The sequence below is a fragment of the Marmota marmota genome, unplaced genomic scaffold, assembly GCF_001458135.2.
Source record: "Marmota marmota marmota unplaced genomic scaffold, marMar, whole genome shotgun sequence".
Lineage (NCBI taxonomy): Eukaryota > Metazoa > Chordata > Mammalia > Rodentia > Sciuridae > Marmota > Marmota marmota.
Genome location: NW_025999853.1, coordinates 20,563,728 through 20,586,292, shown reverse-complemented (window position 1 = coordinate 20,586,292; position 22,565 = coordinate 20,563,728). Strand labels below are relative to the sequence as shown.

General features: G+C 36.6%; 1 protein-coding gene and 1 pseudogene across 4 annotated transcripts in view; one reads left to right on the top strand and one right to left on the bottom strand.

Moving 5' to 3' along the window:
* The window catches only part of Poc1b (POC1 centriolar protein B), a 90,264-nt gene that overhangs the window by 42,214 nt on the left and 25,485 nt on the right, over positions 1 to 22,565 (bottom strand). For all 4 annotated transcript variants that reach the window (XM_015482951.2, XM_048804175.1, XM_048804169.1 and 1 more), the window contains exons 4-9: positions 21,925 to 22,104; positions 6,958 to 7,065; positions 6,441 to 6,556; positions 4,789 to 4,922; positions 2,753 to 2,821; positions 1,824 to 1,976 (exon numbers count right to left, since the gene is read on the bottom strand). In XM_015482951.2, the coding sequence (XP_015338437.1) occupies positions 1,824 to 1,976; positions 2,753 to 2,821; positions 4,789 to 4,922; positions 6,441 to 6,556; positions 6,958 to 7,065; positions 21,925 to 22,104 (760 nt within the window). The remainder of the gene's footprint in view (positions 1 to 1,823; positions 1,977 to 2,752; positions 2,822 to 4,788; positions 4,923 to 6,440; positions 6,557 to 6,957; positions 7,066 to 21,924; positions 22,105 to 22,565) is intronic.
* On the top strand, positions 13,279 to 14,671 carry LOC107139643 (annotated as a pseudogene).

Sequence of the window (22,565 nt, the reverse complement as noted above, 5' to 3'; positions counted from 1 at the left end):
GGCTCAAGCGGTAGCACGCTTGCCTGGCATGCGCAGGGTGCTGGGTTTGATCCTCAGCACCACATAAAAAATAAAATAAAGATGTTGTGTCCACCGAAAACTAAAAAAATAAATAAATATTAAAAAATTCTGTCTGTCTCTGTCTCTCTTTAAAAAAAAAAAGTAATGAAGCACAACGGCTAATTCTTTAGAAGAACAGAAAGACTGTCAGGAGAAAAAGAGGAAGAAAATTATAGCAAATAATTGAAAATCAATACAATCAAGGAAAAACTATGACAGAAATCCAAAGATACGGATGGATTAAACAAAATTTTAAAAATAGTTTAAAAAATTATGAAAGAAAAAAACATAGATACACTTGTACAACTGAGGCCAACAGAAATGCCTGAGGTAACAGAGAGGATCAAGACTAAGGAAATCAAAATTTAAAAAAGCAATTGATGAGGCTGGGGTTGTGGCTCAGTGGTAGAGTGCCTACATAGCACAAGTGAGGCACTGGGTTTGATCCTCAGTACCTCATAAAAATAGATGAATAAAATAAAGTTATTCTGTCCATCTACAATTTAAAAATATTAAAAAGAAAAAGAAGAGGAGAAGGAAGAGGGAAGGGGAGGGAGGAAGAGGAAGAGAAGGAGAAAGAGAAAGAGAAGAAGGATGAGGAGGAGGAGGAAGAAGAGGAAGAGAGAAAGAGGAAGAAGTAGAAGAGGAGAAGGAGGAGGGAAGATGAAGAAGAAGGAGGAGAAGGAGGAGGAGGAGAAGGAGGAGGAGGAGGAGGAAGAGAAGAAGAGAGGAAGAGGAAGAAGTAGAAGAAGTGGGAGAAGAGGAGGAAGAAGAAATTGATGTGGAAGACCACAGACTTGAGAACACAGCCTGAAATAGTGACAGGCTACTGTGCATTGCCACTCAGGAACAACTTTCAGAACTCAAAATACCCACTCTAAATGCAAAGAAAATCTCTTAAATGGTTTTAAAAAAGAAAAAGAATCAGATAAAAAGATAAACAGGCAATAGTGATTTCTGATACCAGCTCTTGGGAAAGAAAAGAGATTAAGAAGAATTATACAAAATGGCAATCAGCAGGCTAACACCAGCTAAATATCCAGCAAAGAATTTCTCTTTGAAGAGAGCATATGTAAATCTATATGACCTAAGGGAACACATAAACAAAACTCTAAGGTAAAGGGCTCAGGTGAAGTTCAGTGGCAGGTAGAGTGTTTGCCTAGCATGTGCAAGGCCCTGATTTCAACCCCCAGTATTGAGAAAAACAAAACAAACACACAAAACTAGAGTTAAATAATTATATATCCAAAAATATATGTAGGCAAGTAATAAAATGGTTTTAGTTATTAGGCTTATGCTTAACTCTCTTCTTTTTCTGGTCATAAGATTTTCTTTTCTTTCTTTCTTTTTTTTTTAACTATAGAAGGGTTTTAAGATACCTATTTCAACAACTGTTAAGAAAATTTGTACCCTTTATTCCCAGTCCCATGACATACATCATATGATGACCTCCCTAAAAATGTCTCGAATATGAGGCCAGCCAGACCACACAGTCACCTGAGGCCTTAGATTTCATTTCTTATCTTCTATTATTGTCACACAATTTTTAGCTTTATTTCAAGGCCTTCACGAAGCGAATATAAAAGGCTTTCACATTATTACACACTACCACATGCATATAGTTTTATTAGTGAAAACAATAGGCTTTCTCAAAGTGGTGCTATTTTAGGGCAGGACTAGGTTTTATATAACTAAATATAATTTCAAACACCTACTTGAGTAAAAGCTCCAAACTGTAGGACAAATATGCACAAAATACTCACTTCAACAGTCTCTAATTTTCTTTCATGAGTATGTGGTGTTCTTGGGTAAATATCAAGCAGGTGTGGTGGTGAATCAAAATGCAGTCTTTTGAGATTTCTTTTATTAATATCTTTACAATGCAATTCATCAAAGTTAGTCCTCCACAATAAGACCTATAAAAAAGTCAATAATGTTGGTAGTTATTTGCTTGCAATATATAAACAACATAAATGACTTATTTATAAGAAGCCAAATATACAGAATTGTCCCTCAAATTAGTCAAAAAAGGATATATATCTATCTCCATACACACACTCACATGCATGTATATTTCAGCAGTGTTACTGTTTCTCAATACTTTTTTAGACATAGTGGGGAGAGAAATTTAGTATTTCAAGTTGCTTTCATGTCTGCCTTAAAATTCATAATAAGATAATATTATATTAACTTAAAATTCTCTTGTTTTCCCAAAAGTCCAAACCATGCTTTTGATTAGATCATCTACTTTATTTAATAAATCTGACTATAAATAATTTTGGCCATTTCAAATAAATGCAAATAAGCTTCATAAATGATTAATACTTATCACCCTCAAGAAGCTTAACATTTGTTTTCCACAAAAACAAGATATATAGAAAAAGATTTGGAAATAATCCAAGCAAAAGCACTATACCATAAAACTACACATTCCGTGTCAGTTACATGCATAATTAAGAGTGAAATCAGCAAAAGAAAATAACTGCTGAATTCCAAAAACTATTATAATTGGAACTGTTTCAGCTATGAGATAGCAGACTTCCTGTCACTAAATTGAAATATAAACCCATGGCTAATCATCTTAACATACACAAACTAGCTGGCCATAAAAATCCCAATTGAGGTCAAAGATTGCTTTATTCAAATCAAATTCCTCTATCCCATCAAAGAGAGAGTGGAAAGATGTACAAACCTGTGTGTCTGCACCTCCTGATGTAAATTGCTCTCCACTTCTGGAAAATGAAACAGTAAATACAGGTCCCTGAGACATAAAGGGAGACAAAAGAAACACTGGTAACGCTTCCTGAGGGCAAAGAAGACTGTGAGTACCAATTTTTCATCATAATTTATATAGAGTACTTATGCAGTAAGTCTGACAGAACATATCTAGTTTCTAGAAACTAATGCTTACAGAAGAAAGACGGTCAAAGAACCAACTCAATTAAAACCCAATTAAATAATACTAAACAAAAAAGGAATGCTAACAATTAGTAAAAAATAAAAATAAAAATAATCTCCTTTAAAGACAAGTTTGTACATGTGTAAGTTAATCAGAATTTCTGCTAAGATCTTCTGCCTTTATATTCTGTAGTCAACTAACTGAATACTTAGCAGAAATTGAATGATAAATCTGTAGGTGATGGGAAGGAGCCTACATAAATAAAGGTCATTTCCTGAACACAATGGGAAATGAGTTCTCCTTTCTGAAGTAGGCAGTTGTGAGCTACTAAAAGCAGGGCATAGATAGGAGAGATGTGACTGTGAAAATCAATAGCACAACTGTGATAATGAAGAACCGGAGCAAGAGTGAATGACTGGAAGCCAGTGTGGCAGTTACTGCCACCACCTAGGTGAGGAATAAGGGATTCACAGGTGAGGGATGCATTCGGCACCGCATTCAGCATAGCTGTCAGATGCATGGCCTCCAGGTCAGTCTTCAGTCAAGATAAGAGGGATTATTTTCTCCTCTCAAATATTAATATGTTCTGTTCATTTTAATATGCCTTTAACCTATATAAGACAAGTTTGGGGGACAAACATTTGGTATTTTTCAATAGACCATTCCAGACTTAAGAATATTAAAGCTTCATCAACACCCTCATCTTCAGAATATGAAAAATTCCATCTTCATGTATAGTGTTTTTCTCTTAAATAGTTTATCTTTTTCATTATTTTGTACTTCTTTCATGAATATTTAAGTCCTTGTCCACTTTTATGGGTTGTGTTTATTCAGCTTAAGTTTATATGTGTGCATATATCTGAGCTCGTTAGTCTACTTATGCTTCCCCTTAACAGAACAGCAAAAGCAAGGCAGGAAATACAATGGTGGAAAGAACCCCATAAAGTTCACTCTATTTTTTTACCTAAACAGCCTATACTTGGTTAAAAGGAAGTATCTAGTATAATTTAAAGAGAGAGAGAGAGAGAGAGAGAGAGAGAGAGAGAGAGAGAATGTTATTAAAAAATCAGAGAAGTCTGAATATTTACCTATAAAGGAGGAATACTTCATATACTTTAAAAAATTCTTAATTCCTCTTCCCTACTTGGTTCTAAGCACATTGAGAAATAAGAAAGAAATGAGGCATATGGGAGGAAAAATATTACTTTTTTAAAAAGGAAAGGAAAAAAAAAACTAACAAAAGCTTATTGAAAGAGAATGTGGCTTTTATGTAAGGCTTTCTAGAACTGATGCCCACAATGAGCCAGGTTTGACTGAGTCACAGGCAACACTGGATAAGGACAACTCTCTCCTAAGAAGTATCACAGAAAAACAGTGAAGTCAGGCTCACTACTAAGGCTGGAGAGTGAAAGTGCTAGGCTACCTTACCAGGGTTCTCCTGCTGAACTCACCAATCAGAGGAAGCAAGGGGTGTGGGAGGCTATTAAAGCTAGTGAAACAGGCTCCACATGATAGAAAGATCGGAAGTAATAAATAAACTTACCCACCACCATTTAACTAGTCACAGTGTGCTACATACTGATGAAGACAGTGCCATTTACTTAATGGTCATTGAAAGATATTGATTTTGACAAGAATTACAATAAATGGTGTTTCTAAGAGTTATTTCTAGAGCAAAAAAACATAGTCTTGGAAATAAATTTTTTTTTTTTTGGTTTGGTAATAATGGCAAAGTATGCTACAACCTAGAAAAACAATAAAGGCATATAATAAAATGGATCAAGATTTTAAAATACATATTATTTAAAAAGCAAAAATCTTAATACTACCATATGTCCTTGAAGTGTATATATGAGTCTTCCTTCTAAGAGATCCAGAATCTTAAGTGTACCATCTGAAGAGGCAGTGATCAGATAGTTACCCGAAGGATGGAATGATATACTATTAACTCCACAGCTGTGAACTAATTTGTAGAAAATCAAAGCAAAAAATTAAGGGAACAATTATTTTTTTATTATATCATATGATCTTTAATATCTTCATAGTTGCATTTCTTTTTTTTTCTTTTTTAAAATTTTTTAATATTTATTTTTTAGTTTTCGGCGGACACAACATGTTTGTTTGTATGTGGTGCTGAGGATTGAACCTGGGCCGCACGCATGCCAGGAGAGCGTGCTACCGCTTGAGCCACATCCCCAGCCCCATAGTTGCATTTCAATACAATTTATTTTTCTTTATAATAATTATACATATGGACTATAACATACATAATTCTGTGTATGTTACAGGGCAAAAGAAAGCCCTTTTTACCTTATAGCAATTTTAGTTTGAAAACAAGAATCAATTACAGGCCATTTTCCCATAACACCAACATTTTTTATACCTAAGATAAATATTTTGACCATACCCAACATTAGGCTTCCAGTTAATGAGACAGAATAACTTTGTGTGAGAAGTCAGGTATAGAAATTGACATTGAATTCTGAATCTCAAAAGAGTTATATGAGTCCAACTAGATATCATAACTGGTAGAAAACGATTTCCTACTGTGCCTATGTATTGAAACTAAAAGAGAAGTGAGTTATAAAGATAATCTTATTGACCACATAACTGTATAGTCTTTGGCTATATCACCTATATAATTAAGAGTTAATTGCAAACAGCTCATATAAGGTATATAACCTAGCCTCAAATTAAATTTAATAACCAATTAGGGGGTTGGGATTAAGGGTACAGAGTGTAGAGATATATGTGAAAGGCAAAATCCTGCCACCGAGTCTGAGAATTCATTTCTAGATACCATCCTTCCAATAGGAGGCAGTACAATGCAGTGATCAAAACTTGGTTCTTCCTTGCACTTTGTCAGCAGAAAGATCTAAGACAGTTCTAGCAATTATTTAAGAAAGTTACTGTCTTTAAGACTCAATTTCCTTACCTTAAAAATGGAGGAAATATGATACCTATTAGGAATACTGTGAGGACTTAGCACAGAGTCTGCTACATAGTGAACAATGAGTAAGCAATAGCTATTATTATACTCAGGTGCAATAACATTGTGGATTTATATAATTCTAATATAAGCCAAGAAAACTAACTCACTTCTCTTTTAGTTTCAATACATAGGCACAGTAGGAAATCGTTTTCTACCAGTTATGATATCTAGTTGGACTCATATAACTCTTTTGAGATTCAGAATTCAATGTCAATTTCTAAACCTGACTTCTCACACAAAGTAGCTAACTAGAGTTTGAAAACCGAACAGTAACTTCTTCTTTTTAAATAGCCCTAACATTGTTTTTTAAAATCCCTTTACCTTCCTCTTCCCTCTTGCTTCTACTATTGATGGGAGCTACTACACAGTTCATGGCCAATTCAAAGGCAGCCCCTGACCCCCATGTAGAGAGCCAAACTACACCAAAGAGGGGAATGGGTGCTTCCCAGTGCAGCATTCAGAACCTGATGCTTTTGTTAGCTGACTTACCTTGATAATGCTGGAGTAACTTGTTCACTCTGATATCCCAGATCCTTACACTATGATCAGAACCTGCTGAAGCTATGCATGTACCATTAGGATTAAAGTCCACGAAATTTGCAAATCTAAGAAGAAAGATTAAGATGGACCAATATTTTGATTTCTTTACTCTTATTTCTTTTTTTTATTTGTTGTTTTTAGATATACATGAAGTAGGGCATATTTTGACATATTATACGTACATGATGGGGTGCAACCCGTTACAATTTTGATCCCATTCTTGTGGTTGAACATAATGTGGAGTTTCACTGGTTGTGTATTCATATGAGTATAGGAACGTTATGTCCAATTAATTCTATTATCTTTCCTATTCCCATTACTCCTCCCTTCCCTTTATTCTCCTTTGTCTAATCTAATGAGCTTCTATACTTCCCTTCCCTATCCTCATTTCTTTTTAAAAATGCTACAATGACATGTCTCCTTAGCAAACTGACCCATACAAACATGTACAAAGGAAGGGACTTACCCTACAGAATCTGAGAGGTTATTAACACACTGCTTATTTGTGGTATCCCATATTTTAATAGTTTTATCCTCACTGCATGATACAATTAATCTTCCATCAGGTGAAAATCTAGAAAGCAGAGGAAATAAGATTCTGTTTGTAAAAAGTTCCCAACAGTTACCAAGTCACGCTGTACATATGGCACACCAGGCTACTTTTACCGCACCATGGGCCAAGTCATATTTTGCAACCAGCATCTTTCTAACCAAATATCATATGATGAACAATATTAACAAACCTTGAAAGGTCAAAATATGCTATGTAGACTAACCAATTTTCTTTTTATTCTTTTACTCAAATAATTTAGTTTTATGGTATTTAGTTTTTTATTCAACTCTGCACACCTTCCAAGCCAACTACCTTGTATTTTTAAAGTACTGTATTTCTTTCTTCTTTTTCTGTCATTTTTCATTGTTATCCATATGACTCAAGAGAGCCTTTTCTACTCATCCTACCAATCTTTAGCAAAGCTTTTTGTAAGAAAGGGATTGGTGAGAATTAAATTAAGTGACATCAACCAAAAAAGAAACTAACTCCTCAAGCCTATAACTTCCAGGATGTGGGGAGGCCAGAGAGCTCCAGTGGACTGAAAGTAGGACAACTCGTGTAGACAGGAGAGAAGCTCCTTCATGGACAAACCTATCCCCACAGGCTCTATTAGCAAACACGAGGAAGATCTCAGACACCTCCTCCACTGCTTACTGCTTTTCAGCTGTCTGTTCTTCTCAGACCCCTTTTTTTTTTTTTTTAAAAGAGGGCCAAACAGAAAATGAAAGAAATTTTTGACTATTAGGAAACATGAATAGGTATGTTTACTTTTAACATTCAGCAATACCAAAAACAAAAAACAGATTTAAGTCATAGGCTGATCACATTTCAATTTCCTTTATAGTTTCCTTCTACACCCAGAGTCCAGATTATTGTAAGTCATTAATTAAGGGTGTGGAACATAATTGGAAGTTTCTTTTTGCACCAACACCCCCATCCCACTCTTAAGGTTGACCTAAAAATAATTCTTCCTGAGAGAAACTTTGAATCTGGCATTTATGATTCACCATGTAAGAAGAAGGAAAAAAAAAAAAAAGAAATATAATTAAGGTCTATGTGAAATAATCTTTCAAAATTCATGAAAATAGTCTTGTAAGTTAATCTTCCATGCTGTATAAAATCCATCTTATTTTATAACTGATAGTATTTTATTAATCTTTTTCTCCAGAAAAAGTATAAGAAAATAAAAATAAAAGAAATATAGAGAATAATATTACAGAAATGCACTAACTAGAGAAAACTTATAGAAACTCTGGGGAAGAAAAATCTACTCAGTAGCCACATGAAAATAAACTTAGCATGATAACTAAAAATAACTAATGCAGGAATCAAATTGTTTCTTCTTTTTAAAAAAATGACAATGTGAATAGTTGAATCATGAAAATATTTCTAAATGATGCCATTTTGAGAAAACAATAAAGAAAAATGTCTAATAAAATAGAATGATCATATAATAACAAAGTACAGAAATTTCAGAGCATATCCTACCTCTATCATCACATTATTATCCTACTCACATTTATTGAGCACATGGGCATTCTAGAATGGTTCTTAATATTTTACCTATAGCAACTAATTTAATTTTCAAAATAATCCTATAAAACAAGGTGCTATTGCTTGTCTTGATTTACATTTGAATAAACTTGGCACATGAAGTTTAGGGAACTGCCAGTCATGTGGTCAGTAAGGAGAGTTTGAACCAGGTTTGAACCAGGCTGTTTCCATAGCCCAACTTCAGAACTAATTTGCTAAAGTCTCTGACCAAAAAAAAAAAAAAGTGTTTTCAACTGCCCAAATTATCTAGAACACTGAAAGTTCCAGGTGGCTTCTGTGGAAACCACAGATTGTTCTAAAGTAGATGGATATGGTAAGGCAGTGAGCTTAAGAGGGCCCAAACCATACTTTAATAAAAGTGCATGTGTGCTGCCACAGGCTGTAAGGAGAACAAGCATGGTTCCTGTCCTTGAGGAGTTTTAGGGGGGAGATATTCATTCACTGAGTCATTCAAAGACTTACTATGCACCTGCCAGTAGCCAGCACGGGCAGGACCCTGGATAACAGAAATACAGTTGTAAATAAGATTAATAAGCTCCCTGCTCACATGAAGCTTTCATTCTAGGGAGGTAGGAGGACATATAAAAGATATAATTTAGATAGTGATACAAGAAATGTACCAAGCCAGGCATGGTGGCGCATGCCTGTAATCTCAGCAATTTAGGAGGCTGAGGCAGGAGGATCACAAGTTCAAAGCCAGCCTCAGCAACTTAGCGAGGACCTAAACAACTTAAAGAGACCCTATCTCAGAATGAAAAATAAAAAGAACTTGGGAAAGTGGTTCAGAACTAGGATCAATCCCCAGTTTAAAAACAAGAAAACAAACAAACAAACAAACAAAACCCACAAAAAAACCAAAAATACCAAAAAAGTTGTAATTTGTCAACAGAAGCTTCTCTGAAGAAACAGAATTTTAAAGAAACTTGTGAATAAGGAAAAGCAGGTGATCTTGATTAGCTAAAAATCATTCTGAGCAGAAGGGTTCAAAGTCTGGGAGTAATTTCCACACACAAAGAGATAAGTGGGGGCCAGGCATGGTGGTGCACCCTTGTAATCCCAGCAGTTTGTGAGGCTGAGGCAGGAGGATAATGAATTCAAAGCCAGCCTCAGCAACTTAGCAAGGCCCTGAGCAACTTAGCAAGACCCTGTCTCAAAATAAAAAATAAAAAAGGGCTGGGGATGTGGCTCAATGGTAAAGCATCCCTGGGTTTGATCCAACCCAGAGACAGAGATGAGAATGAGATGAGTGGAGGTGGAGGCTGAGAGAAACCCGTACCAGAGGGAGTGAGTTTCCATGTTCAACATAATACACCCACAGCGGGTGTCAGGGTTAAGGCCTTTGCCCTTCTCTATATACTACAATTCCTGCATCTGTTTCTTAACCTTTGGAGGGGTTGAAAGTAAAAATGGTGGTTTCTATCTCCTCTTCCCTTTTATTTTTAATCTGAGACATCAAAAATAGATTAGCATAAAAAACAGCAACAACAAAAACCAGGCCTCTCATAGAGCTGCTAATTTCAAGAATGTTAAGATATAAAATTTAAGATATAAAATTTCTATTAAGAATTAGCAGATTTCTGACTATCCAATTCAGTACCACCCAGACGCCTTTAAAACTTCCTGAGAGTGTGTCACCAACATGGATATTAGTCAATGGTGACTAATGGATCAGCAGACAGGGACTGTCTGAAAGGCACCTGTGAAGTCAACTGAAGTAATCCTTCAAGAGAATGAGGACAATCTTGTACTTTTTTCTAGAAAAACTGGTTCACATGTCCTTGAGAGTAGCCCAAATTATATAACACAAGTTCTTTAACTTGGAGTCTATGAGGTTCCTGAAACAGCATATAAAATATTGCCTATGTGCATAGACAAGAGCTCTTAACACTGAGCTACAGTCCCAATTCTGCTTTGGAAATTTATTATCATTAAAATAAATTTTCTATGAAAACATATTTCCAGGCTTCAGGATTCTAAGATGAAACAAGGCAGTTACTGTTCCATGTCTCATAAGAAACAAATCATGAGCATGAGGAACTCCGAAGCCAACAGATTTTCAATAGGAAGAGAAACAGTCAAAGGTAGTAAAATAAGATGGCCCAGTAAGCAGAGTCCTGAATTCTAGGGCTAGAACTACAACCAGCCGACTATGAAATCTTGTGAAACTCACAAATATATAGGCATAATGAGGGAGTTTGGATTGTATTCAGACCTAAAATTTTCATATATGCATTAAAAAATTTGGCAGTCTCAAAGTCTGCTTTAACAGAATTTGGTGTTTACTTATGGAAGGTGAAATTCAAGGCAATCAACAAAGTGATTTTTTTTTTTTTAAGTGTTGGTCAGTATTAGAAGAGAAACCATCTGTTGAATGTAGTTAACAGGATTAATTCCCACAACAGCTAAGGGACAAAAAAGCAAATGAAAATAATATAAAAAGAACAAATGTACCATGAAACATGCTAATAGGTTGTTGGGTCATTTACTGTTTATGTGCAAAGACTTCTTTCTTGGGATCTCTAGCCATGAGTACAAGTGACCCCTGGGCATCTCCTCTCAGGTATCCTGCAGGTGCTTCCAACACTGAACTAGCCAATCAGTCCTAATCTTCCTACCCCTCTGCTCCTTCAGCATTCTCTTTCTCAGTGAATGGGTTTCTCAATTCAGAAACCTAGGAGGAGTTCTGCTTGTTTCTTCTTTTCCTTCCAATTCCCCACATCCCAATCCATTATCAGGTCTTGACTCCTTTTACCATAAGTGGCCCTTCAGTCTTCTGATCTCCACATCAACAAAAGTGATCTTTAAATCTAAAACTGGGTCACTTTTCTGCTTAAACCCTTCAATGGTTTCATATCTGCCTTGAGCAAAAGTGTGACATCCTTCCCATGACTTGCAGTAGGTCCTCCTGGACCGGCCTCTTGTCTCATCTTCATTGCCCTACTCTTCCTGGCACTGTGCCCTCTTCTCTTAGGTCCTCACATGCTGTTCCTAGTGTCTCAAACCCTGTTCCCCATTCTTTACATAGTTTAAAATATACAATAGGATTTTATATATCCTTCAGTGTCACTTCCTCAGAAGCCTTCCTCAGTACTAGCACCTACCCCAAATAGGTTAGCTCTCCAGGATGTGGTCTCACAGTGGCCCAGATTCACATTTACATCACACTCGCCACTGAGTGTTCTGTTTGCTTCCCTCAACAGAAGATGAGAGAGGCCATACCTGCTTCATTCATAGTTATATCCCAACACAGTGTCTGGCACTGAAAAGTTCCTTGGTAAGTATTTAGGGAATTAAAAATTATTTTAAAAGAATAGAGACTAATTTAATATTATATATAGCCAATGAAAGCTAATGTTTAAAATATTTTTAATTTGTTGGATACAACAATGTGAATACACTTAATGCCATAGAACTGTATGCATAAAAATGGTTAAAATGGTAAATGGTAATGGTTATATAGATGGTCCTTGACTTATGATGGCTGGATTTATGATTTTCAACTATACAATAGTGTGAAGGCCATGCATTCAGTAGAAATGATTCTTCAAATTTTGACCTCTTTCCAGGCTAGAAATATGAGGTACAAATTGTCTCTATGCTGGGCAGCAGCAGTTCACTGCAGCTCCTAGGCATCGATGCAGTGACCAGGGGAACAACTGACAATCTACAACATATTGTGCTATGATGCTAGAGTGTGCAGTAGGTTAGATGTATTAGAGACATATTCATCTTAATGTTTTCAGCTTATGTTGGGTTATTGGGATGTAATTCCATCAAAAACAGAGAAGCATCTATATATATTTACCATAATAAAAAAAATCTTTGTAATTCAGAAGGCCAAAAGGTCACTTGTAATACTACCGAATGAAAATCAAAAGCCCATCTCCTTCCCCCTAAAATTAATGCAGGATAAGCAATAATGTTGGAAAAGTTCTCTCATCATTAATTTCTACTTGTTTTTCTCTAAGGACATCATAAAGAAACATGTATATCACAATATACACCACTTAAAATATATAGGGCTACAGTAATTTAAACTTTGAGAATAGTTCTAATGCAACTAAAAGAAGATAATTTTTGTACCTGTACATATATTTAAAATCATAAATGTCTTCATCATTAAAGAAAAATCATTTTTAAAAAAACTGGTAAATATTAAAAAGGCTAAAAGTTCAGAATCTCATCACCCAAATCCAATCACACTTAATATTTTATGAATGATCAGAACCTTATCTTTTGCTCATGTATAGTCTTTTATACTATAATCATAAATTCTGAATTGTGCTCCTCATGTAAACATTTTTTCATGCCTTAACTTCTATATACCACTACTTTAATGGCTACATAATAATCCAAATATCTTTAATTGGTTTTTTAATTTGGCAAATTGGTTCTTTCTAATTTCTTGTCACTGAAATTACACTGACAACAATAACTTTCAATACAAAAAAGGACTTATTCAGTATAAATTCCTAGTTGAGGAATGACTGCAACAAAACTCCGATATTTTTACAAATAAATTTCAAAAAAAATTTTTTTAAACTATATATATATATATATTTATTTTAAAGAGGGAGAGAGAGAGAAAGAGAGAAGTTTTTAATATTTATTTTTCAGTTTTTGGTGGACACAACATCTTTATTTTATTTTATGTGGTGCTGAGGATTGAACCCAGCGCCCCATGCATGCCAGGTGAACGTGTTACCGCTTAAGCCACATCCCCAGCCCAACACTAATATATATTTTAAAAGTGCGAGTATATTTCCCAGTAGGACAACTATTTTTAAATATTAATTTAAATTAAGATACATGGTCATAAACAATGGTTAGTCCAGAAAACTCAACTATTCATTTCTTCTGGCACTAATGGCTACTGTCTCTGTAGCCACGTATAATAACTTCATAGAAAGTACTGGGGTTCCCCCGCCCGAGATTGTCCCGCTCCCAAGACCCTTGGTGCTGAGAGGTCGTGTTCCCAGAGAGCATGCCCCATGGGAAAAGGCACAAGCAGACTCTACAGTGCTCTCGCCAAGACACTGAACAGCAGCACTGCTTCTCAGCACCTAGAGTATTTGGTGTCACCTGACTCAGAACATCTGGAGCCCATTGATCCTAAAGAGCTAGGAGTGCAGGGCTGTACTTATCTTCCCAGTTCCAGAGGGACTTTGTGGATCTGAGGACAGATTGCCCCCATAACCACTCACCCATTAGGGTCATGCAATGGAACATCCTCACCCAAGCTCTTGGAGAAGGCAAGGACAACTTTGTACAATGCCCTGCTGAAGCTCTCAAGTGGGAAGAGAGGAACTATCTTAGACTGGAGGAAATCCTTGCTTACCAGCCCGATATACTGTGCCTACAAGAGGTAGACCACTATTTTGACACTTTCATCTGCTCCTCAGTTGACTGGGCTATCAAGGTACCTTTTTCCTGAAGCCCTAGTCACCTTGTCTAGATGTCAAATACAACAATGGACAAGATGGATGTGCCTTACTTTTTCTCCAAAACCGATTCAAACTTGTCAACAGTGCCAATCAGGCTGACAGCCACAATGCTAAAAACCAATCAGGTGACCATTGCTCAGACCCTAGAGTGCAAGGAAATCAGGAGGACAGTTCTGCATTGTTGTCACCTACTGTAAAGCATGCACTGCCTGGGAGCGGTTTCAATCCACTCAGGGCTGTGACCTTCTCCATAACCTGCAGAACATCACCCAAGGTGCCAAGATTCCCCTGATAGTTTATGGGGACTTCAACACAGAGCCAACCAAAAAGGTCTACAAACACTTTGCTTCTCCCATCCTCAATCTGAATGGCACTTACAAGCTGCTAAGTGCCTCTGTACATGACCTGAAGATCTGGACCTGGGGGGAATGCAGGCACGCCCTGGATTACATAAGGTATTCCGAACATGCTCTGAGCCTGCAGTCGGCTCTCAATGAAGAACAGTGACCCAACTGGCTTCCATCATTCAATTACCCCTCAGACCACCTTTCTCAAGTGTATAACTTCAGCTTTAATGAGGAACCTGGCAGACTTTTCTAAAAGCTGATCTAGTCTTTTTAATCACAGGAGTCTTACCCAGGGGTGTGTCAGGAAACTGAAATATAGGAAGTTGCCTAAGGAAGGGTTCCCAGGTTCTGTCATGTCCCTTCCTGCATTTCCAACATGCCCTTGGGAAAGGATCCTGTTAGTTCACAAACCTTTTCAAAGAAAACCTGTAGCGAAAAAGATGTTTGCATTCCAGTTTTAGCTTATATTATTCTCCCTCCCTTATCATTACATTTTTCAATCTGCCATTTAAGGGCATTCAGCTGGGCTTATTTTGAAGCTTTTTCAGTTTGCCGACACTTTAAAAACCTGGGGACTTGCTTGAGTCCTCCGTAGTTAACATTAAGTATGTAGAAAAATTTCCCTAGATCGCATTTCAAGTTATTTGTGAGTTTTTCAAATGTCACCAAGGTATGCATGGCAATATTTATTATTCTTATATCTTCATGTAAAACTAAATTATAGCATTATGAACATTTTTGAACCATGCAAAACACAAGCTATAAAGTAATTTATAGTAATTTTCTTAAAGCTTTAAAAAGTTTTCATCTGGTTGTCTAACAATGTGTACAAAGCAGCTGTTCAGCCTGGAGGGGGTTTTGTTATTTAAGTCTACATATCAGAACTCTGAGAAATTCTTCATAAATACTCCTCACTCTGCCTCCATGTTTCCTATTATCATGTTTCTTGAAGAAATTCTAGTTAGTTTTCCATTATATAATCATTGCTATGTATTGTACTTTTTCCATTGGGATAATACTGGCATACATTTGAAAGTTACTCATGTCATCATCACTTGTGTTGGAGTGTGCTTTTCACAATAATTATTTAGGAGCTGTTATGTGGCAGTGGCTAACAAAGCAAGGAACTTCTTTTCAAAGATGTGAAGGTTGTTTATTGTTTTGTTTTTTTGATAGTGGGGATTGAGCTCAAGTGCTTTACCACTGAGCTACATCTTAGCCCTTTTTCTTTTTTTTTGTTTTGAGACAGGGTCTTGCTGAGTTGCCCAGGCTACCCTCAAACTTGTTGCCTCAGCCTCCTGAGCTGCTGGGATTACAGGCATCACCACCCTCAGCCAGAGATGGAAAATTTTATAGAAAGCCTGTAATTGGGCTGTCATAGAAATTTTCTAAGAAGGCCAGATGACTGTGGTTTAAAACATCTACAAAGAAGACTGTAAGAAGTTAAAAATAACCTGCAATTCTCAACCATCAGAAATAAAAGTGATAAAGGTAACAGGTAAATCCTCTTCCAAACAACATAATCCATCAGTAATAAACTGGTAAATATTTTATTGTATGAATTGTAAATATTTAAGATTAATAAATGGTCTTTTAAAGCTAGAAGAAGAAGAGGAGGAGGAGGGTAAGTACTGGGCACACAAACAGACACAGAAATTTAATTATGTAAGCCCATGGCACACATTTAAAATCCTTATACTAAATGAAGAAATGACTCCGCTGATCCTCTACATTCATTTAGATACCCTGAACATTCCCTGGGAGTGGTATCACTTAGCCAATTTTTAATGTTTGCTTGTTTAATTCATATACAATTTTGTAAAATACATGGTATGAAATAAACACCCAACTTTATATTTTTCCAAATAGAAATCTAGTTATCTTCATTACATATTAAGGGTTGGGGATGTAGCTCAGTGGTAGAGAGCTTGCCTAGCATGTGCAAAGCTCAGGTTCAATCCCCAGCACTGAAACAAAACAAAACAAAACAAACATATTAAATAGTTTGTAAACTTTCCCACTAATTAGAAATGTCATCTTTATCTAAAACAAGTTCCCATATATACATGAGTCTGCTTCTGAGCTTTCCATGACCTATTTTTTTTAATTCTATACCATTATGACCATATTTTAATTACTATAATTTTATAGTATGTTTCAAGAGCTGGTTGGACAAGTTTCTTTTAAATTTTTGTTCTTGTCAATATTTTTCATGGCTATTCTTACACACTTATATAGTACATCCATGTAAACTTGAAATTAGCTCCTTAGATTCCTTTAAGAGAATTTCCTTTAAGAGAACTTCCAGTTCTGGCCATGGTGGGGAGAGTAATGGTTATCAGACTTGCTCCTCAATGATAAACAATCATACAACTGGGCAAAATACATGAAGCAACTATTTTTAAGCACTAGGAAAGAGATTTAGAGCTGTGAATCTTGAAAGACAGGAAATGTGTGAAATGACCATAAAATCCATTTCATACCAGATTTCTTCCTTGGGAGTACTTTCCAAACTATGGTACATGGAAGTAGAGCCCAAGAAAATAGCAGTCTTACTGGGCAGAGAAACAGAAATCAGAATTCAAAACTCCCAAATTCATTCATTCTTTTCTCTTTCATGGTGCTGGTGATCACACTCAAGGCCTCATGCATGTTAGGCAAGTGCTGTATGGAAGAACTACATCTCAGCTCTGATGCTCAAGTTCTATCCACAGTTTGCTGACCACGAGGCATTCAGTTGAGACCCTAGAAAGTTCAATGGCACTATACCCCACAAATAAAAGCTACTCTAAATCCTTTCTACAAAAGCTCAATGTTTCAGCAGAATCTAGCTGGGTCAACAGAAAGTTAGTTCCTTATCATAACAAAACAATACTTTTTAGACAATGACAGCAGAATATGTATTCTCAAACATTTAACAATGTTTGGGAACACAATAAAAAAATCACAGGACATACAAAGAAGGAAATTTTCACTTGGAAACTAAACTACATAGATGTTAGAATTAGCAGATGAGGATGTAAAATAATTTTTGCAAATATGTATAAGAATTTAAGGGAAAAGATGGGCATCATGAATGAATAAATTGGGAACCTCACCAGAGAAATGAATGAATAAGCTTAACAGCAGCCTGAACACTACATAAGAAAGGACCGGTGAACTTGAAGAGAGGTGAAAGAAACTATGCAAACTAAGCACAGGGAAAAAAAAAGTTTGAAAAAATGAACAAGTCTCAATAAACTATGGGATGATGACGAGTGGTCCAAATATGCGAATTTGGAATCTCAAAAAGTGGTAACAAATTAAGGAAGAAAAATATATGAATAAAATACAAAAATATTTCCAAATATGATGGAAAAATAACAATTTTTAGATCCAAATAGTTCAATAAACTGCAAGAAAATAATTCCTAGGTCCATCGTGGTCAAATTGCTAAAAACAAAAGATCTTAGAGCAGCAGAATAAAAAGATACATATACATTACAGTAAACATGACTGTTGCCCTCACAAAAAAAGATAATACAAAGCATAAGAGAATAGAACAAAGTCTTAGTCCATTTGGGCTGTATAACAAAATACCACTAGGCCTTATGAATAATGTAAATTTATTACTCACAGCTCTGGAGGCCAGGAAATCCAAGCTCAAGGGGCTGGCTGGCAGACTTGTTTTCTGGTGAATATATTTTTTGAAATATTATATATAAAATATCACAAAATTAATTTAAGAGTAGACTGTGATAAGAAAGCATACTATAACCTCTAGAGGTTACCACTGAACACAAAAATAGGACAAAGAAAAAAGCTAAAAAGTCAGTAGAGGAGATAAAATGGGATACAAAGAAATACTCAGTACAAAAGGAAGATAAAGAAACAAAAACCAAATGGAATAGAAAACAGTAAGATGGTAGACTTATGTCTAATCATAGTTACATACATTTAAATGATTATGAACTCCAATTAAATAGCAGAAATTGCAGATCCAACTACTTACTAATAAAGTTACCCTCTGGCAGTCAAATACATAAAGTGCATTCAACAGGTGATAGTAGCTACTGACAGTAGCAAATTACCAAAACTAGGTGCAAATGTGTGAAATGACTTGAATACCACCTACAAGGAACTACAAAATCTCTATCAGGAAGAACTGAAACATGAGAGCAGCTAATAGTTAACATTAATTGACTCTTCATTAACTTTAATCTTCAAAAATGACTACATGATGAAAGTACCTCCTCATACCTATTTTATAAAGTAGCAGACTAAGGTCTAGAGAGGTTAGCTAAGTGGCCAGGATCACATGACAGTGATACTGAATCCATGGAAGATACTATATCCACAGAAAGGAGGTGTCCAGCAATAGCAGGAGGCAGAGTCAGTGGGCAGGTCTCCCTTCTGGCCACTGGATTGTACCTGACCAGCAGAAACAGTCATGCATCATCCTAGCAGGTGTGGGGGAAAGGTGGGCCCATCTCACTTTTGAACATGAGGAAAATATCCATCAAGATTTTTTCAACAAACTCCTCTTGCTTTATAGTTCCAGGCCTCATTAAACAACCTCTGATTACATTCTGACTCTGTTGGCAAAGTAAGAAGGCCCTAATTAAGGCATGCAAAAGTTCTAGGCCCTCTTGCAGTTACCACTATCATTAAATAAGTAAACTGGCATCTGGTTTGTTTCAGAGTCTGCTAAATTTATTAAGCATGACTCAGTTCCTGCTGAGTTTTCTCACCTCTGGATGCAGTCTGAAAAAAGGACTTTAAGTCTTGTAGATTTTTAGAAGAAAGTCCTGGATTAGGATGATTTCATCAAGGTTAAATTCTCACAGGAAGATGAATAAATAGTCTGGGGGCCTGAGTGGTCACTTGGGCCAACTAGTCATTCATCTGTACTGTCCTGTCCTAACTACAATAAGAGGAGTCAAGAAGAAAGATTATAATAAACATATAAGAAAGAATTCAAGAATGCTGTAGGGCACATATATAAAGTGGTCAAAAAGATGAAATCCTTAATCATTAAATTTAAGCAAATTATTTACCAAAGTACATTCCTCCAGGGAGGCTGCTTCATTTCCCCATTTCTTCCAATGACTGATTATATATATATATATATATATATCTATCTGAGAGTTATCATAAACTAAACCACCTTCATTCTTTCTGGAAGGAATATACTTGATAAATAGCACCTATTATTAAGAGTGTAAATGAAACATTCTGTTTGCTTAGTTAAGTCAATATTCAATGTTTTTCCTTATTGCCAAGAACTCTGGTGAGGGACACTTGGGCACTTGAGTCATGATCAACTCAAGTTACATAATGTCTTTAAAAACTCAGGAAGATGTCCAGTGATAGTGATGAGAGAGATGGCTAAGAGTTGTGTAGTGACCAGCATGTGGGAGGCACTATTCTAGGTGCTATCTCTATATTTACTCATTTAAATATTTTAACAACCTATGTGGTAGGTTACTGTTATCATCATCCTAATTTAGAGGGAAGAAAACTGAGACACTAAGAAGTTAGGTGACTTCCCCAAAGGTCACATGGCTGATAAGTGGTAGGCTTGGGCTTTGACTTATATATTGAGGTCCAGAATCCATGTTCTTAACCACACACTATACGTTATATATAAAAATAACACTGAGATTGCCAGAGCCCAAAAGTGGGTGAGATCTTTAGGGAAAAAAAAATCTATTGACTAACAGTATGCTTTTCTATCTCAGCTCATTATCCTAAGTTACAATCAACACCTCCTGAGCAACAATGTCCCATTGAGACCAAAACAACAGAGGAGAGTATAGGCTGTAAGAACAGATAGCCAGCTGGACTTGGACTCCCACTCTACTGCTTCCTACCTGGGGACACTTGGCATGCTATTTCACACAGCAGGCACAAGCAGGGAGGGTGAAGGGTGAATTCCTCCCCCCACACTCCCAGTGACCATGTCTGTGAAGCACCCCTTCTGTGAAGACTGTCCTTTATCCCAACACCCAGAGTTTACAGTGGGTACGACACTGCTTCTGGCCAAGGAAACTGGCCCAGTCAGGCATTGGAGATCAATTGAGGAAACCTCAGCATCTCACTGCCAGGTGGAGGGATGGGCACAACACGCCACCTGAGCCCAGTCACCAGGGCCCTTTTCTAGCAGAAGCACAGAGGATGGGCTTTTTCTTCTCTACTTACAAAGCTATGAGGATTTGGAGCTAGCTGTGGCCTCAGTACTGATGTGATTGACAGAATGAAGCCTCCATATGGAGAGGCCAAGAGACAGGAGACAAAGTCCCTGGTTCTAGTCTTTCCTTCCCCACTCTGAGATTATCAAACACATTAGCCAATTAATTAACCACCTTGGGAAGAGAAACTGAATTTATCTGGGTTTCTATTATTTTCAACTAGATGATTACAAAATTTAACTTTGAAACTCACTTTCCTCATCTGCAAAGTGGGGTAAATAAAAGAGCCCTTCCTGCCCAGGAAGTTCTGATAAGGAAATAAGATGGGTGTGTGAAATACTTTGGCAGTGTACCTTATGCACAGGAAGGGCTTCATGGCCATTAGCAGACAGCTAACAATAATGCCTACAGTAGCATTTGTTTACCATCAGACTGTTGCCAAAGATCCTGGAGTCCTTCTTGCCTCTGTCACATTAATGTCATAGCAAGTACTGTTGGTTGTAACTTCAAACTATTTACAAACCAGCCACTTCTCATAATCTCCACTACCCCCGCAAGGATTCAGGTAGGGACTTGGACTGCAACAGTTCCCTAACAACATCTCTCTTCTTTTGACAGTCTGTTATCCACGTAGCAGTCAGGATGATCCCATCCCATGAAAGTAGAAGTCTGAGAAAGGAATATGCTACAGTGGCATCTCTTCTCACTAAGGTACATGTCAGAGCTGTCCTTGTGCAGGGCTTTCCTACTCCAGTTCCATGCTCCCAGCTCCTTGATTTTCCTCCAACAAACACCAGGTTCCCCCTTCCTTTCACAAAATTCTTCAGGCTTCATCCCCTCCCTTCCCCTAGCTTTGTGAGGCCACCACTGAACACCTATTTAAAACTTCACACCCACTTCCATCCCAGCTGTGTTTCCCTCTATATTATTTACCACCATCTGACATACAGTATCTATTGTCCTAATGTTTTAATTGTCTGTCTAGAATGAAGTTCCATGAGAGCAAGTGATTTTTTTTCTTAAAGAGAAAGAGAGAGAGAATTTTTAATATTTATTTTTTAGTTTTCGGCGGACACAACATCTTTACATCTTTGTTTGTATGTGGTGCTGAGGATCGAACCCAGGCCACACGCATGCCAGGTGAGTGTGCTACCGCTTGAGCCAAATCCCCAGGCCCAGAGAGCAAGTGATTTTGAGTGCTTTGTTTACTATTGGTCTCAGCACATAGCTGTCACACAGTAAATATTTGCTGAGTGACTGAATGAATATATCTTCAATCCTCTTTCTCAAGGTTAAGAAGCAAACATGGGCTGCAGCAGAAAAAGGTGGGGAGTGGAAGTCTTTTATGAAACTTTTTGTACTTACTTGGCACAGCGTACCCAGTGTGTATGTCGGTACAAGGAATATAAGAAGCGCTGGCGGAACATGTTCCATACTTTGATGGATTTATCTTCAGAAGCTGTAACTAGAAACTGGCCATCAGATGAAAAGTCCACACTTCTAACTGGAGCTGTATGAGCTCTAAATTCTGAAGATTTCCCTTTTCTAGAAAGAGACCATTTAATATTAATAACTCATTCAACTTAATTATAATAAATATTTAATCGGTGCATAGACTTTGAAACATATAATAACAGATTAACTCTTGTAAAAAACATAACAGAAGTATGAGAAAATTATGTTGTGCTGTATTCTTCATAAATATTATCTAATATTGATGAGATAACACAACTTGCAGTCCCAGTATATACCTAAGGACTTGCTTACCTTGTAGGAACAATCTTACATGCATGAGCAAAACAAAAGGATAACAGCAAAAATCTACATCAACACTCTGAAATTTCAGATTTTTTTTCTGGTCTAGGGAGGCAAAAAGATAATAAATGGAAGAAGTATTTTGAGGCATTTGAAAAGAAGCATAAAAATAGTTAAAAAGGATCAGGCTACATAGTGTTGGAGTTATGGGTTTGGGAAATAATACTTTGTGTCAGTGTTCCTAAATTCTC